At 40.1% G+C, this 14,466-nt stretch overlaps 1 protein-coding gene across 2 annotated transcripts in view; it reads left to right on the forward strand.

The window, feature by feature from the left end:
• LOC113407478 (collagen alpha-1(XI) chain-like) overlaps nt 1-14,466 on the forward strand; it is a 223,550-nt gene that overhangs the window by 202,525 nt on the left and 6,559 nt on the right. For both annotated transcript variants that reach the window (XM_029912430.1, XM_029912431.1), the window contains 8 exons: nt 108-215; nt 301-354; nt 8,941-8,994; nt 9,998-10,105; nt 10,756-10,809; nt 10,914-10,949; nt 11,072-11,125; nt 12,031-12,280. In XM_029912430.1, coding sequence (XP_029768290.1) covers nt 108-215; nt 301-354; nt 8,941-8,994; nt 9,998-10,105; nt 10,756-10,809; nt 10,914-10,949; nt 11,072-11,125; nt 12,031-12,280 — 718 coding nt within the window. The remainder of the gene's footprint in view (nt 1-107; nt 216-300; nt 355-8,940; nt 8,995-9,997; nt 10,106-10,755; nt 10,810-10,913; nt 10,950-11,071; nt 11,126-12,030; nt 12,281-14,466) is intronic.

Below are 14,466 nucleotides of genomic sequence, written 5' to 3' on the forward strand. Positions count from 1 at the left end.
AAGGGGTGCGAAAAATTCCTTGTGCCCTCTGTATCACTTGTGCACCCATACCGAGCCATGGATAATCAACTCCATTAATGATGTGATCTGGTATGTCTTCCTTGTAGGGTGAACCTGGTTCAGAAGGTGCACCTGGAAAAACAGGACCAGTTGGTCCTCAGGGACCTTCAGGAAAACCTGGTCCAGAGGGTCTCCGTGGTATTCCTGGCCCTGTGGTAAGTTCATTGAGTATATAGCAATATTGTTATCATTTTTATCTTGAATATCCACTTTTTAAGGAATCTTAATTGTTTCTTATAGGGAGAACAAGGTCTACCTGGAGCACCGGGTCAGGACGGACCACCTGGTCCTATGGTGAGTATCCTTCCTTCCTTCCAATGTTATGTCAAAGGCCTGGTCTACACTGGGGGGGGATCATTCTAAGTTACGCAACTTCAGCTACGTGAATAACGTAGCTGAAGTCGACGTACTTAGACCTACTCACTGTGGTGTCTTCACTGTGGTGAGTTGCCTGCTGTCGCTTCCCCGCTGACTTTGCCTGTGCCTCTCGCAGCGGTGGAGTACAGGAGTCAACGGGAGAGTGCTTGGGGGTTGATTTATCACGTCTAGACTAGATGCGATAAATCGACCCCCGCTGGATTGATTGCTGCCCGCCAATCCGGTGGGTAGTGTAGACATACCCAAAGAGAAAAAGTCCTTAAACATGTACCATTAAGGTCCCCATATATGTTCCGGGGAAACCGATAGTACAAATCGGTGGTTACAAGGCATTTATCCTTCTGTGTTTGAAAATATTGAGTGCCTGCTTTACAACTGCTTTATCCAGTTATAGAACATAGCAACTGCACTGGAATCAGTGGAGTTACATTGGCATAAGACTGGAGTAACACAACAGGGTATCAGTCCCTTCAATCCTCTGGCCAATATTAGAATAAAAACCAACATATACAAGTGCAAGAATGTATACTATCCAAAAATGTGTTTGTCTCCAAACAAGCACTAGTGAATATAAGGCCTTATGGCCTTCATAACAGCAGAAACCACACAGAAAAAAAAATAATCCTGGTAAAAGAACATTTCCTTGGCACTGGTGATTTCAGTGCAGCCTTTGCTGGTAATAGAGGTCACGTAGGTACATGTAATTCCTGGTGCAAAAGACTAGAGGGTCTGACTAATCACTGAAACGCAAGAAAATTCAGTATCAGAGGGTTTCCTAGCAAGGCAGAGCCATACTCCATCTTTAATTCACTATTCCTTGCCCAAGAAATAGTTTATGGATGAGGTTTTCAAAGGGGCTTGAGGGAATTAGGCACCTAATGCCTATTGAAAGTCAATGGGTGTTGGACACCAACGTCCTGTAGGGCCCTTTAAAATCTCATCCTAAAAAGCTGTCTCAAAGAGGTCACAGATGAGGGATGTCATCCTTAGAAACTACTCAGTGCAGCTCATCAAGTCTTCATTTTTATACTGCACAGCAACCTGCATGTTGTTACATGCTTTATTTTCCCATTCTCTTCTCCATTTGGACTCTGAGCTGTTACATTACTATTCTACTTTATCCTGCCCTTATCACAGCCTCAGATCCATTTTTGGGGCTGCTATAATATTTATCCTTATTACTCCCCAAGCATTTAAGATTAAATGGAAAGATAATTTGGAATCATCACCTACTATATACACGGCTGCTCATGAAATAAACTAGCAAAAGCCAAAAGTGCACTCCTGCACAGTGCATTGTTGGGGGAAACCTACAGGTCTTTGTAGCTTGCAGCAAAGTTGTCTTTCATGATGAATTGTTGTGTTAACTCTTTAGCTACGTCTCAGAATATGCTTTCTGTTTTATTGTTACTTCAGAGCAGTTTATTAGTCATCAAACTATGTTTTGTGACTATAATATTGATATGGCTGTAAAGCAAGGAACTAATACTCCACAAATTAATTCATACTATAGCCCAATCACCACAATCCCAGGAAAATTTAAAAAAAAATGTTTGGCTGCCGCTGAGTGGTATTTAATACTCCTTTATCTCTTAAAAATGGCTCAATGGCCAAATGAATATTACTGCACATTAATAATGAAGGCCAAAGGAAAGGAAGCACATAGAAGTCCTAGTAGTCAGTAAAAGTAGTGGCATAATTTTCTTAATAAGTCCTTCATGATGAATAGAAAAACTAATATGATGAACAGCAAGTTGCTGCTGTTCTCAATCCAGCCTTGTATTATATATAAAATTTTAAATCTACAATACCTGGCCAGATGGTCCTGGTCTTTGCAGCTAAGCAAAGGCGATCTGGCTATGAGAGAGGTCTCAGGACTCTTGCTTGCCAAAATAGTTGAGAATCATCTGGATTGACTAGAATACAATGTATTAGCCCACTCTGCAGTCCTATAAAGAATTTGATTTGTTATTAACCCCTCTGAGGATGGGTACAGACATCTGCAAGGTGGGAAGGGAGAAAGTTGGTGGGTTTCAAGAGAGAAAATGACCCCGGGCAGACTGGAAGATTGGAAGTTTTCAGGACTTGCTCTGGCGCTAAGGCTTTTAGTCAGGAGTAAGTTCTAGAAGGTCTGCCTCTGAGGTGATGCTGCTCAGCAGTCAGGAGGAGGTAATACATATTCTGATGCTGAACAGAAGGCGTTTAATACATTTCCAAAATGACATGTTAGGGATGAAGGCTTTGAAATAGAACATGGACACAGTCACGGTTGAGTGAAATGAAAGAGCAAGTGTCAAGTTCTCAAATGACACACAAGGGTATGTCCTACTGCTGTCACACATTAAATAAAAGCAATTGTTTCTTTTGTGGCTGGAAGTTTTAACTGCTGCTGATGTGCACAATAACACAACCACATCACATCAAGATGCTGGTGCCGCAAGGGGCAAATTCAGTCCCTTCTTTTATTGCAGAAATGGTGTGGTTCAACCATGCATAGGCGAGAAGGCTGGATGAGGGTCAGAAGGCAGGAGGAATTTCCCTGTACCTTCTCCTCCTCTCATGGCCTGGCAGGGATAGGTACCTCTGCATAGGCCCTAGGACTGAAGTACCTTCTGCAGATTAACTATACAGCTGCCCCACACATCCTTTGTGAAGAGGATTCCTGCCCCACCTCCCCCTCACTTCTGAAGCCAGGTACTGAGGGTTGGGTTTTAGCTATAACAGCTGCAGAGCATATCATCAGGTTCTCACAGCCTTTACAAATGTGGTTGAGAAAATGTGCAATTCATCATCTAAAGTAAAATGCTTCCTTGAATTAGTCCTTGCTAGGACTTTCACCTCTGAAACACCTTTTCACTTTCTTGTGTGTATCTTAACAAGAAGAATAGATTTTTTTTTCATTGATTGGAACATTTTATGGGCACATTCTGGTTGACTAACATAGATTTTTGCAAATGTTCAAAACCCACGATTTTACCCTATAAACAAGAAAGAGCTTCAGAACATGTATTTATACTTTTGTCAGGACTGGAATTGTTTCTTCCAATGGACTGTGATGTAACATGTCTATCAATCCATATATAATTAGTATTACAGTATCACTAGAAAAAACAACGAGGAGTCCTTGTGGTACCTTAGAGACTAACAAATTAATCTGGGCATAAGTTTTCATGGGCTAAACCCCATTTCTTAGATGAAGTGAAAAATACAGTATATATATTATAGCACATGAAAAGATGGGAGTTGCCTTACCAAGGGGGTGGGGCGGGGAGAAAGGTTCCGAGGCCAATTCAATCAAGGTGGAAGTGGCCTATTCTCAACAGTTGACAAGAAGGTGTGAGTATCAACAGAGGGAAAATTAATAAATTGTAATAATAAATTTTATTAATAAATTATTAAAAGTAATTTAGTCTCTAAGGTGCCACAAGGACTCCTCGTTGTTTTTGCTGATACAGACTAACGCGGCTACCACTCTGAAACCTGTCACCATGAAAAGTATCACTAGAGGCTCCAAGCAAGATCAGGGTCCAGTTGTGCTAGGCACTGCACAGAAAGAAAAGGCAGCTCCTTCCTGAAGAGCTTACAATCTAAACAGACAAGACAAAGAGTGGGAGAAAGACACTATTACTATCCCCTTTGTGCAGAGGGAGAATTGAGGCACAGAGATTAAGTGACTTGCTCAAGGTCAGACAAGAAATCTGTGGACGAGTCAGGAATTGAACCCAGAGTCTGTGCCTTAATCAAAGCACCATCTTTCTTCTTCTAAAACAAAAATTTACTGGTCATTAAACATCCATTTTCACATTTAAGTAGCAAAAATGTCCCGGGGGATTTAAAATAAAATGTATAGTTAAAAGACCTGTCCTGAGGCTATTTTAAAAGCCCAATTTCAATCAGAAGCAAAGTATATTAATGAGTTACATAGCATTGAAAATACGAATTCAAGATTGCCTGTTGATTAGCTAGCGCTAGTAAATCATTATATTTACACAGCAGCATATTAAACTTTGGTTCACATCTGAAATAAAGTTCAGAGACAGCAGTTGCTGAGTTTAGGTTGCATTCCCCGTGGACTGCAGTTGTGAGAAGCATGCCAAAGTAGATATGCAGCAGAGTACAGCACGCTGCAGGTGAAAATGTTTGATTCTATATTCCAGAAGCTTAAAAACATATCAGCCCTGTTTTCCTTTTCCCTTTTTGTTCATGAATTATGTATTTGCCTAATCTTTTGCATCGACTGATATCCTGAAGTAGAAATGGAAAAGGTACACACTGAATAAAATTTTGTACATGAAGAGTTGTGGCACTTCTGAATCTGTGCCACATTGAAAGTGTCACTTATGACTGCTATCCATATCATAATTTCACATATGCCCCCTGCCAGCAGGAGACTGGTAGCGATGAGATACGGGATCACTTTAGCACCTCCCCTTCCCAATGTACACATGTGCAGTGTGAGATTAATGGCTCAGAAATTAATGCCTCTCCTACATGTGCATATGCCCTGCATCACTTGGATTTTCACCGTATTCTGTACAAATTAAACAAAATCAGAATTATTTCTCGTATGAATAGCAAGAGATTATCAAGTTTGTAAGCGAAGCATTCTTCCAAACATAGAGATCCTCTTCTCATCTTTCCAGCTTTTTAAAAAATAAACACATTTGTTGTAATTATTACAAGATTAATATCTTAATAGAATTCCCTTATGTCCTTGTTAAAGTTAACAGAAAAACTCTCAAGGAGGCAGAAGGGGAAAGGAAAATGATGTGAGTGTCCTATCATGAAGTTTATTCCAAATTCTTCCATTGGTTATGAGGAGCGCTCACAAGATCAACCTTTGGTTGTGTCAGAGCTGAAATAAGCAAGGAGTTCACAGTGCTCCAAACCCTGTGTACTTCTGGGGGATCAGCAGAAGCTCAGTGATATCGGTGTGGATCCCCAGGCCTTCTGGCTTCCCGCAATTTTATCCTGCCTCCCAGTCAGCACAACACCAGTGGAGCCCTTTGGCGGATTTCTCGTAGCATTGTCTAACACTGGATCCTCCTAAAAAAAACAGGGTGGTGTATTCTACAATGTGCAGTTCTGCTGAGCCTTGGACTGTAAAAACTTCTGAGTGGATGTCCTATGGAGCTGAGAGATGATTAAGATCCCTGTCTTGTCCCTGTTTTTTCCCCTTGACAGAATTCTAGCTCTGGAACTCTGAACCTCCCCTTTTCTCATGTTTTGGCTAGGTGCAGGGCCATACAGAAAATTTAGAAGCCAAGGTCAGGTCTTTCTTAGGCCACAAGAAAAAGGAGCACTTAGACCTCATTGGAAGACATTACAAAATCACCAATTTGGCATGATTTACAACCTCTTCTCCAAAATAACCCAGACCTAGAAGAGCAGAAAGAAGTGCATTGGCTGAACAACATGAGGAAGCTTGCGTATTAGGCCAAATTCTGCCCTGATTTACTCTGTCACTACCTCCTTCAGTGCAATCTCCATTAAGTCAGAACAAAATGTGGCTCACTATATCTCCCTCAAGCAAACGCACATTTGGGAGTTCTAAACTCACTCCCAAATGAAAATTAGGGAAGACTGTTTTACACCCAGAGCAGAGGATGTGAAGTCAGAAGCTCTTCACACAGTGGGAATGGCAGCTTCAGGATTTTCCGTTCTGTACTCTTGGGAAGGTGTTTTCCAACTCCTATAGAGTCCTCTAGCTCCCCACTTCCACTTTTACTTTTCTGTCTTCAAATCTCACATCATGGTATCCTGCTTTCCATCTCAGGAATGCTGGAAATGACTCCTGCCAGTGTCAATTTGTAGACGTTTCAGATGTTCCATTTCTAAATTAGATATTGAGCACCACATACTTTTGTGGGTTCTGTCTAGCCTCTTTTAAAACTAATTCAGATAGCAGTAAGTTTAACTACCAGCTAATGAGGTTATTTCCATTCAAACCGCTTAATCTCTTATGTTATTGTGTGTGTTGGTGGTTTCTTATGTTATGGGCTGTGCTTAAGTAGCCGTCTCCTAGATCTATTTAAAAAAAAAAAAACTGCAAATAAAAAAGTTGATTCAAAATGTGCCACAAGAGCATCTTTTATAATCATTATACTGTAGAGATAGATTTAAGAATATAGAACCTTATTAGATTAAGATTTTTAAATTGTCAATAAAAAATTAACAGTCTCCTCTAGGTATTATAGTTTGAGATATATTTACATTGCACTGAAAGAAATTGCATTTCAGCTCGTATCAACATTAAACACATAGTGCTAATGCTGTCACTGTGATGTTATTTTTTTAAAAGCTCCCATTTTAAGTCCTCATTTTAATTGCATTTGTTTACAAGGTTAGTGTGAATCACAGTTTCACAGAGTCACAGGCATGAGTGGTTCAGAAAAACGATGGCACTGGCAATAGAGTATTTTATAATATCATTGTCATCATACGTAGGCTTTCCCAAAAACTTTTTAAAAGATGCATACTGTAGGATACCAAAACAAGTTTGGTAAATTCAGACTGATGCCATTTGGAAGGCAATTTCCTTCTAAATCTCTGAGAAATGAGTGTTTTGAGAACATTTTGTCCAGTCCAATTTGTATGGGATATTCCTTAAGCCATTGTTGAATCTATGCACACTGCTATCATGATGGCTGAATCTGGCAGCATGGCAGCTTGGGCAAAATTTACAGTAGAGCTGACAATCTCCATATACAGGTTCATAAAACCTGAGTAGTGGTTCTGGTTAGTTTATGAATGCTTGTAATTTAACAATACATCTCCCTACACAGTGCCAAGTAAGGGCCCAATCCTGCAAATCTTAGGCAAGTAGTGCCATTGACTTCCATTGGATTACTTATATGAAGAATGACCACTCACACGACCAAATTTGAAGAGTCAGGCCGTACATTTCCCCACTGGTGTCCCGTAGTGCATAAATTCTAACTGGATAAAATAGTGCTTCACACTTTTGTGCAGCTTTTGTTTTTTAAGCACCCTGTCAAGAACTGACAGAAGCAGCATTAGCATTGCTTCCCAAGGACCAATTACAGACCAAAATTGGGGCAAAGAGTGTGTCCGAGGGCAGGTCTTCACTACAGGGGGGGGTCGATTTAAGATACGCAAATTCAGCTACGCGAATAGCATAGCTGAATTCGACGTATCGCAGCCGACTTACCCCGCTGTAAGGACGGTGGCAAAATCGACCTCCGCGGCTTCCCGTCGACGGCGCTTACTCCCACCTCTGCTGGTGGAGTAAGAGCATCGATTCAGGGATCGATTGTCACGTCCCGATGAGACGCGATAATTTGATCCCCGAGAGGTCGATTTCTACCCGCCGATTCAGTGGGGTAGTGTAGACCTAGCCTAACTCTCTTTTAGAAAGCACCATCTACAGTTGTGGTGCTGTATAAATGATTGGTGGCATTGTTTTAAGAGAAAAAATATGTATAGTAGGTACTTATATGGCCCCCATCTCTGTAGTGTCTATGTGCCTCATAGTCTTTAATGTATTATCCTCATAGCACCCTTTGAGGTAGGGAAGGGCTGTAATCCCCATTCTACACTTGGAGAACTGAGTCACAGAGAAACTAAGGCCCCTATTTTTAAAGGTATTTTGACATTGCTCTGCTCGCATTGCAAGGCCTAAGGGACAAAATTGAGAAGATATTGAGGTGTCTAACTCCCATTGAAATCAATGGAACTTAGGTGCCTAAATATCTTTAAAAATTGGCCCTAAATGACGTAGGCAGCCAAGTCTCATTTTCAAAAGTGGCAGTGCTGAGCAAAGCAAGGCCTAAGTACCTTTAAAAATCTGGGTCTAAGCAACTTGCCCAAGGTCACACTGGAAATCTGTGACTGAGCAGGGAATTAAACCCTGAGCTCCCTACTCCCAAGATAATACCCTAACCCTGGACTGAAATATGGAGTGGCTCTCAAACCAATAACAAAATAGGGGAAAATTAATATAAGACACCTGCTTAACAATCTGCCGGACATTACTGATCCTCACTACCAACTTAAGCGAATTAAGAGGTCTCTTTACGACTGTGTTATAACAGGATAGGGATAATAAAGACCAAGCATTATTGAAGAAGTATTGAAAAGCATGTAAAGTGCCCACAAGCAAAAGTAACAAAACATAGATTAGAAAATTTGATTAACTATCACATGCTTCACTGGGTATTTCCAGTGCCACATGGAGACTTTTAGTTGACCTTTAAAGAGCTCTTTCCTCATAAATTTCCAGTCACACAGGCCCTCGCTTCCACTTCCTAGTCTTGTCAAAATCCACTATTCTATTAGTGCAATGAATCAGAAATGTTTCTTTTAAGCATACACTTAAAGATTATCTTGTGCCCTAAGTTGTACACACAGCCCATCATCAGCCATTGAATGCCACAGTACATGAACGTACAGTACTTTTATTATTTCAGATAAATATTATGAGTGCATCCTGCCATGCCATTTAAAACTTGTGTTTAACATTATTTCCTTTGACCTATTTAGGGTCCACCTGGCTTGCCTGGACTGAAGGGGGATCCAGGTTCCAAGGGTGAGAAGGTAGGTGGAAATTTCTCACTTTGTGTCTTCAGTTTGAGAAAGGCTCCACAATTATGGCATCAGTGTAAAAGCCAAGTGTTGGCTGAGTGCATAAGACAAAAAAAAAAGTATTTCTGTTGTATAAAAGATGCCATAGTGACACAAAAGGTCCATAGCACCCATCAATCAACTCTCCACTGCCATAATAATAACAATAATAATAATAAATAATGAAATAGTAGGCCACATCTGCCCATCCCAGGAGCATTCAGAGAGAAAGGAACAGTCATTGCCTGGAAGGTAAATTTAATTACCCTGGCTTTTCTCTGTTATTAAGAGCCCACAGAAATCCATAGGGGAAAAGCATATAGTTTCACAGTTGGGAATAAGACATATTAGCTTTTTTATATATAAAAAGCCACAAACTATAAATATAGAACAATTGTTGTATTTGTCTTTAGTGAGAAGTAACAGCAGTAATGACTTTAAAGATATAGGATGCGCTTGTTAAAGGATCCTAAGGGAAATAGGCACCGAAATCCCATTGAGCTATCAGGGCAAGGGGAACTGTTGGTGGAAAGGGACATTGTTTGGTATGAAGTCCATTCATTTACATACTTGGATCAGGTATTTAAAAATGTATATTACTTATCGAGGTGGTTTACAACTCTACTTACAAATGTGTTTGGAGCATTTAAATACTGACAAGGGTGTGACGCCTGAACTGATAGGTATTGTTATTTCTGCACTGGCTTCAGTAAGTAGCACTCACAGATTTATTTTTCATGGAATAAGTAGTTAACTCTGCAGGTAATCTCTGAGCATAAATGTCTGCAAATGAATGTACCTGCAGAATAATTGTGTGCCTACTGTTTTTAGGATTTTTTAGGATTTCTCTGTAAATATGTTCAGTGATGACTTTTCAATACACTAAGCTATCAATGTATATTTCTCATTTAATTTACATGTATTCATAGTTATATATATTGACCTTCAATCTTATTTTTCTCTGGCTCTTTTCTAGGGACATCCCGGTCTGATTGGTCTGATTGGACCTCCAGGAGAACAGGGTGAAAAGGGTGACAGGGGTCTTCCAGGTCCACAAGGGGCTCTCGGAGCCAAGGGCGATACAGTTAGTAAAACACACTTTTGTTTCCATTTAAGTTCTGTACAAGCTTATCCTCTCTGCCAAGTCAAGAAGAAGAGAATTTGAATTCTAAGCCATTTGCACAGATCTTGTATATGAGTAGCATTTAAATTGCAGCAGCACCTGGAATCCCCATTCAGGAATCAAGGTCCCATTGTGCTAGGTGCTGTACAAATGTGTCATGAAGCTAAAGAGCTCAGAATCTAGCTTATGGACAAGACTAAGTAGATGGATGAAACAAACAAACAGGCAGAGGACCTGGTCACAACAATTTGCTCAACATTGTCACGTACACTAGCTATGCTCACAGTGTAGCTCATCATCTGCCTAGCTTTTATCAACTGGCAGCGTTGTGTGTGCCTGATGTCAAAAGTGAGCCTTAAGGAGGATTTGGAGGTGGATGGGGTAGTGGCTTATGAACTCTGGAGGGTGAGAAGAACAAAAACAGAACTCAAATTGGCATGTCATGTTGTTAATAATAAAACAGGATCTAGATCATTAAGCCGACTTAAACCCTGCGTAGAACTACTCTGTAGGTGTACTAAACTAGTCATCTTATTGCCCCTGTCACCGTTGCTCAGTATAGCAGAAACAATGCACATAGAATAACGTAGTTTCTGCTCATTCTTCTTTAGGGCATTTCCGGTCCCGCTGGTCCACTAGGCCCCCCTGGCCCTCCTGGTTTACCTGTAAGTAATTACATCCAAAGTGTCTTGCCAAATATTGTTCAGTTCAAAATATTCCCATCTTAGCTTGAGTACAACTCAGTGAAACTGTGTCCATTGTCCCCTAGGGTCCTCAAGGTCCAAAGGGTTCCAAAGGATCCACTGTAAGTAACTCCTTTCCAGACTTGTTCTGCATTTTCCCTTGGAGTTGGTGGTTTTCTTAAAAAATTCTGCTGTTATGTTTTTCCAAGACTGCTAACACAGGGTTTCTTTCACTGATTTGTAGGGTCCTGGTGGTCAAAAGGGTGATGGTGGTTTACCTGGCCCCCCGGGTCCTCCCGTAAGTAAAATCACTTATTTGACGATGCATTCAGTTAATGGTCCAAATGATCCTGTTTTATAACGCTGGAAGGTAGGACTTTGGAAAATTGCAGAAAAGGAAAATATTAGAGCTGGTTGGAAATATTTCAAACCGAATGCTTTTCTATTGGAAAATTCCAGACCATAAATGCAAAAAATTTCACGGAAAGGTGATGTCTCTGACAAAAATTCCTTCTAAAACAAAAATTTGGGGGGAAAAAAGGAAACACTTCCTTTTTCAGAACATAACATTTTGATTTTCCATTTTTTTATTCTATAAAATATAAAATGCAAAAAAAAAGTCAAAATCGAAATGAAACATTTTCTCAATCTGAAATGCAATTGATGGAGGAATTTTGGTTCTCTGGAAATTTCAAATATTTTTGGTTTCATTCCAGTGTGAGCATACTAAGAGACTGTCTGTCTCAGGTTGTTTCCCAGGTGCACTGGGGCAAATAACCCCAGAACTGCACCCCTTTTGGGGGGCAACTTAGTCTTCCCCTAGTGGCTGACTAGCTCTGCTAGGCAGCATGGTGGTGGACGTTGGGGGTGGAGCCTGGGTCTGCTTCTTACCTGCCCCCTTTGGGGCATTGTGGGCCCTCTGGGGAGCAGGGATAATGCCTACATTTTTGTGAGCACGTGGACTGTGATTTTGCTCCATATGGCATTCCCCTTGCTCTGCTCCCACATAAGGGCCAGGAAGAATCTCTCTCTCTCTGTAATCAAGCCTTGACCAAACCAAAGGAAATTCGAGAAAAATAAATAAGATAAAAAAGAAGACAGACCATTCAAACCACCTCCAACCAGGATTTCCATCTATCAATCTATTTATGCAGATAGAAAATAAAATTAAAAGGCAACCAAAGTATGTGATGTACTTTACAGGGTCCTCCCGGGGAAGTTATCCAGCCTTTGCCAATCCAGTCACCCAAAAAGACAAGAAGATCTCCGGATTACATGCTGGCTGATGCAGCTGATAACATCCTGGATTATTCTGATGGCATGGAGGAAATATTTGGTTCACTCAATTCTCTGAAGCAAGATATTGAACATATGAAGTATCCAATGGGCACTCAGAACAACCCAGCCCGAACTTGCACAGATCTACAACTCTGCCACCCAGACTTCCCAGACGGTATGTTAATATTACATGACAAAAGCAAATGGGCTGAGGTTATGATTTACTGAAGTATATTGTCAGCTTATTAATTCTAGTTATATAGTTAATATAGTCTCTAAAGAAAAGCTAAGAAAATGTTCATTAAATCCATTATTGCAGGCAAAAAAAAAAAGCCATTTATAAACATGGTGAATTTAATTTCAACTATAGAAATTCTGTGTCTGAAAAGCAAGAGTTCATTACATATGCAATACAGTCAGTCTGGTTTTAGATGTACAGCTTTTACAGATTGCTTTACCAAAAAAAAAGCATATTAGCAAGGAGAGAAATAAAAGTTTCAATGTTTATTTAGAAAGGTAGACTTTGCATTTTACAAAACCACCTTTTCCAAAAGAACAAAGGGTGAAGTCCTTGTGCCATTGAAGTCAATGGGAGCTTAGCCACAATGATGCCAAGATTTCACCCAAAAGATATAACTATTTTAAATCTGGGGGTGGGTGGCTGGATGCAGATTTGTTTTAGGTGCTACAAATATTAGTCCAGAATTTAAAAAAAATTATCAGAGAGTTGTACAAAACATTACTGAATACTGCTCACAATAAATTCCTTCATAATGCTTTCATCCTAAAAACACATTAAGCAAAAAAGACTGAGGTTTATGTGAAATGTATGGACATATTCAAGATCATATGGCAATATTAAGACTAGTACTTTCTGGTGTTAAAGTTAAATAAAATGCAGAGTCATAAATTAGGCAGTGTTTCAGAGAAATAGCTTTGTTTATTTTTGTTTATTTATTTAAACTGCACTTACTCTCTGGTAAGCTTTAAATGAAGGCCAACTTTCACACAGCTCTCCTGCTTTTATATTTCTTTTATTGTAATGAATATTTCTCCCCGTTCAAAGTAATCTTTTCATATTTTAAAATGAGAGCAAAAATACATTTTGACAATTTAATAATACTTATTGTTTTCACTCTAGACAGATAAAAACAGATGGTTGCCTTGAGGAACAGTTAAGTAGTGAATGTGCTGTATGAAAAGTACATATATTACAATTCAGTACCTCCATTATAATGACTATCTTTTATAGAAAGTCTCTGACTTGTTCACTTACCAGTATTTATCTATTATTTGGAGCTTTTGTTTTAATATGAGTGAAGGTTTAATTTGGTTAAAATAAAAGTGAAAACATTCATTTCTTTACAAAGCTCTTGGGAGTAGGAGGCTAGCTGTCAGGACTGCCTATTTTAAATAAAGAGAGTCTGAACAAAGAAGGCTTAAAAATAACCTGTAGCTATTATCACAAATATCATACATATAGTCTTATGTTCCATACTTTACATTCAGGAGACAGTATTACTGAAAGGATTGGTAACGCACGCCTTTCAGAAACCTGCACTTTGGCTAGCACCTGGGCTAGGACGGTAGTGACTGAGAACCACTGCTATTTGCTGTTCTGCCAGTAATGTGCAATTAGCTGGTGGTGTTAGTCCACATCACAAAAAACACCATCATAATTAGAATGATTGTTAGCAGTCACCTTAGAGACTGACATTTGAATGGTCTTAGGACTGACTATAGCACTCACCCTCAGCACCTTGTCTACACTAGCATTTCTAGGACCCATAATTCCCAACAGTGGTAAGAAGGGTGGAAGCTGTAGAGCAGAAAAGGCTCAGACCAGTTCAAGTGTCTTTGCCATTATGTTGTCTAACCAGCCATCAGTTATGGTGCTTTTACTATCTAGAAACATCAGAGCCTCAACTACACTGCAGCTTCAGGGTTAGGCAGCATAGTGGTAAAACGCCTGAACCTGAGGCCGCTTATCTCAGTTTCCACCAGTGCTCCCAGTGCAGATGCGTAATTCAGGAGTTAGAAGCAGGGGCAATGGCTCTAGTCCCAGCATGCACCACCCAGCAGAGGTGGAGAAATAAGCTGAACTCCACAGAGGTGTGTAGTAGCAGGCACCCTGCTTCAGCATACCTATTTCTGACATGCACCCTCCTATGACTATGCAGCTTCACGCCACCCTGAACACAGGGCTGTGCCTAAACATCACAATCCAGCCCAGGGTTTGAACTGCTCCTTTATGCCTTAACATTTCTTCTGCTTGTTTTTCTTTCAATGTTTTGAAATATCAGGTTCTGACTTTTCTTTAACTGAAGGATCTGGATGTTGAAGTCACAGGAGGCTGACACA

This window comes from Terrapene carolina, unplaced genomic scaffold, assembly GCF_002925995.2.
Source record: "Terrapene carolina triunguis isolate 2854851 unplaced genomic scaffold, T_m_triunguis-2.0 Scaffold211, whole genome shotgun sequence".
Lineage (NCBI taxonomy): Eukaryota > Metazoa > Chordata > Testudines > Emydidae > Terrapene > Terrapene triunguis.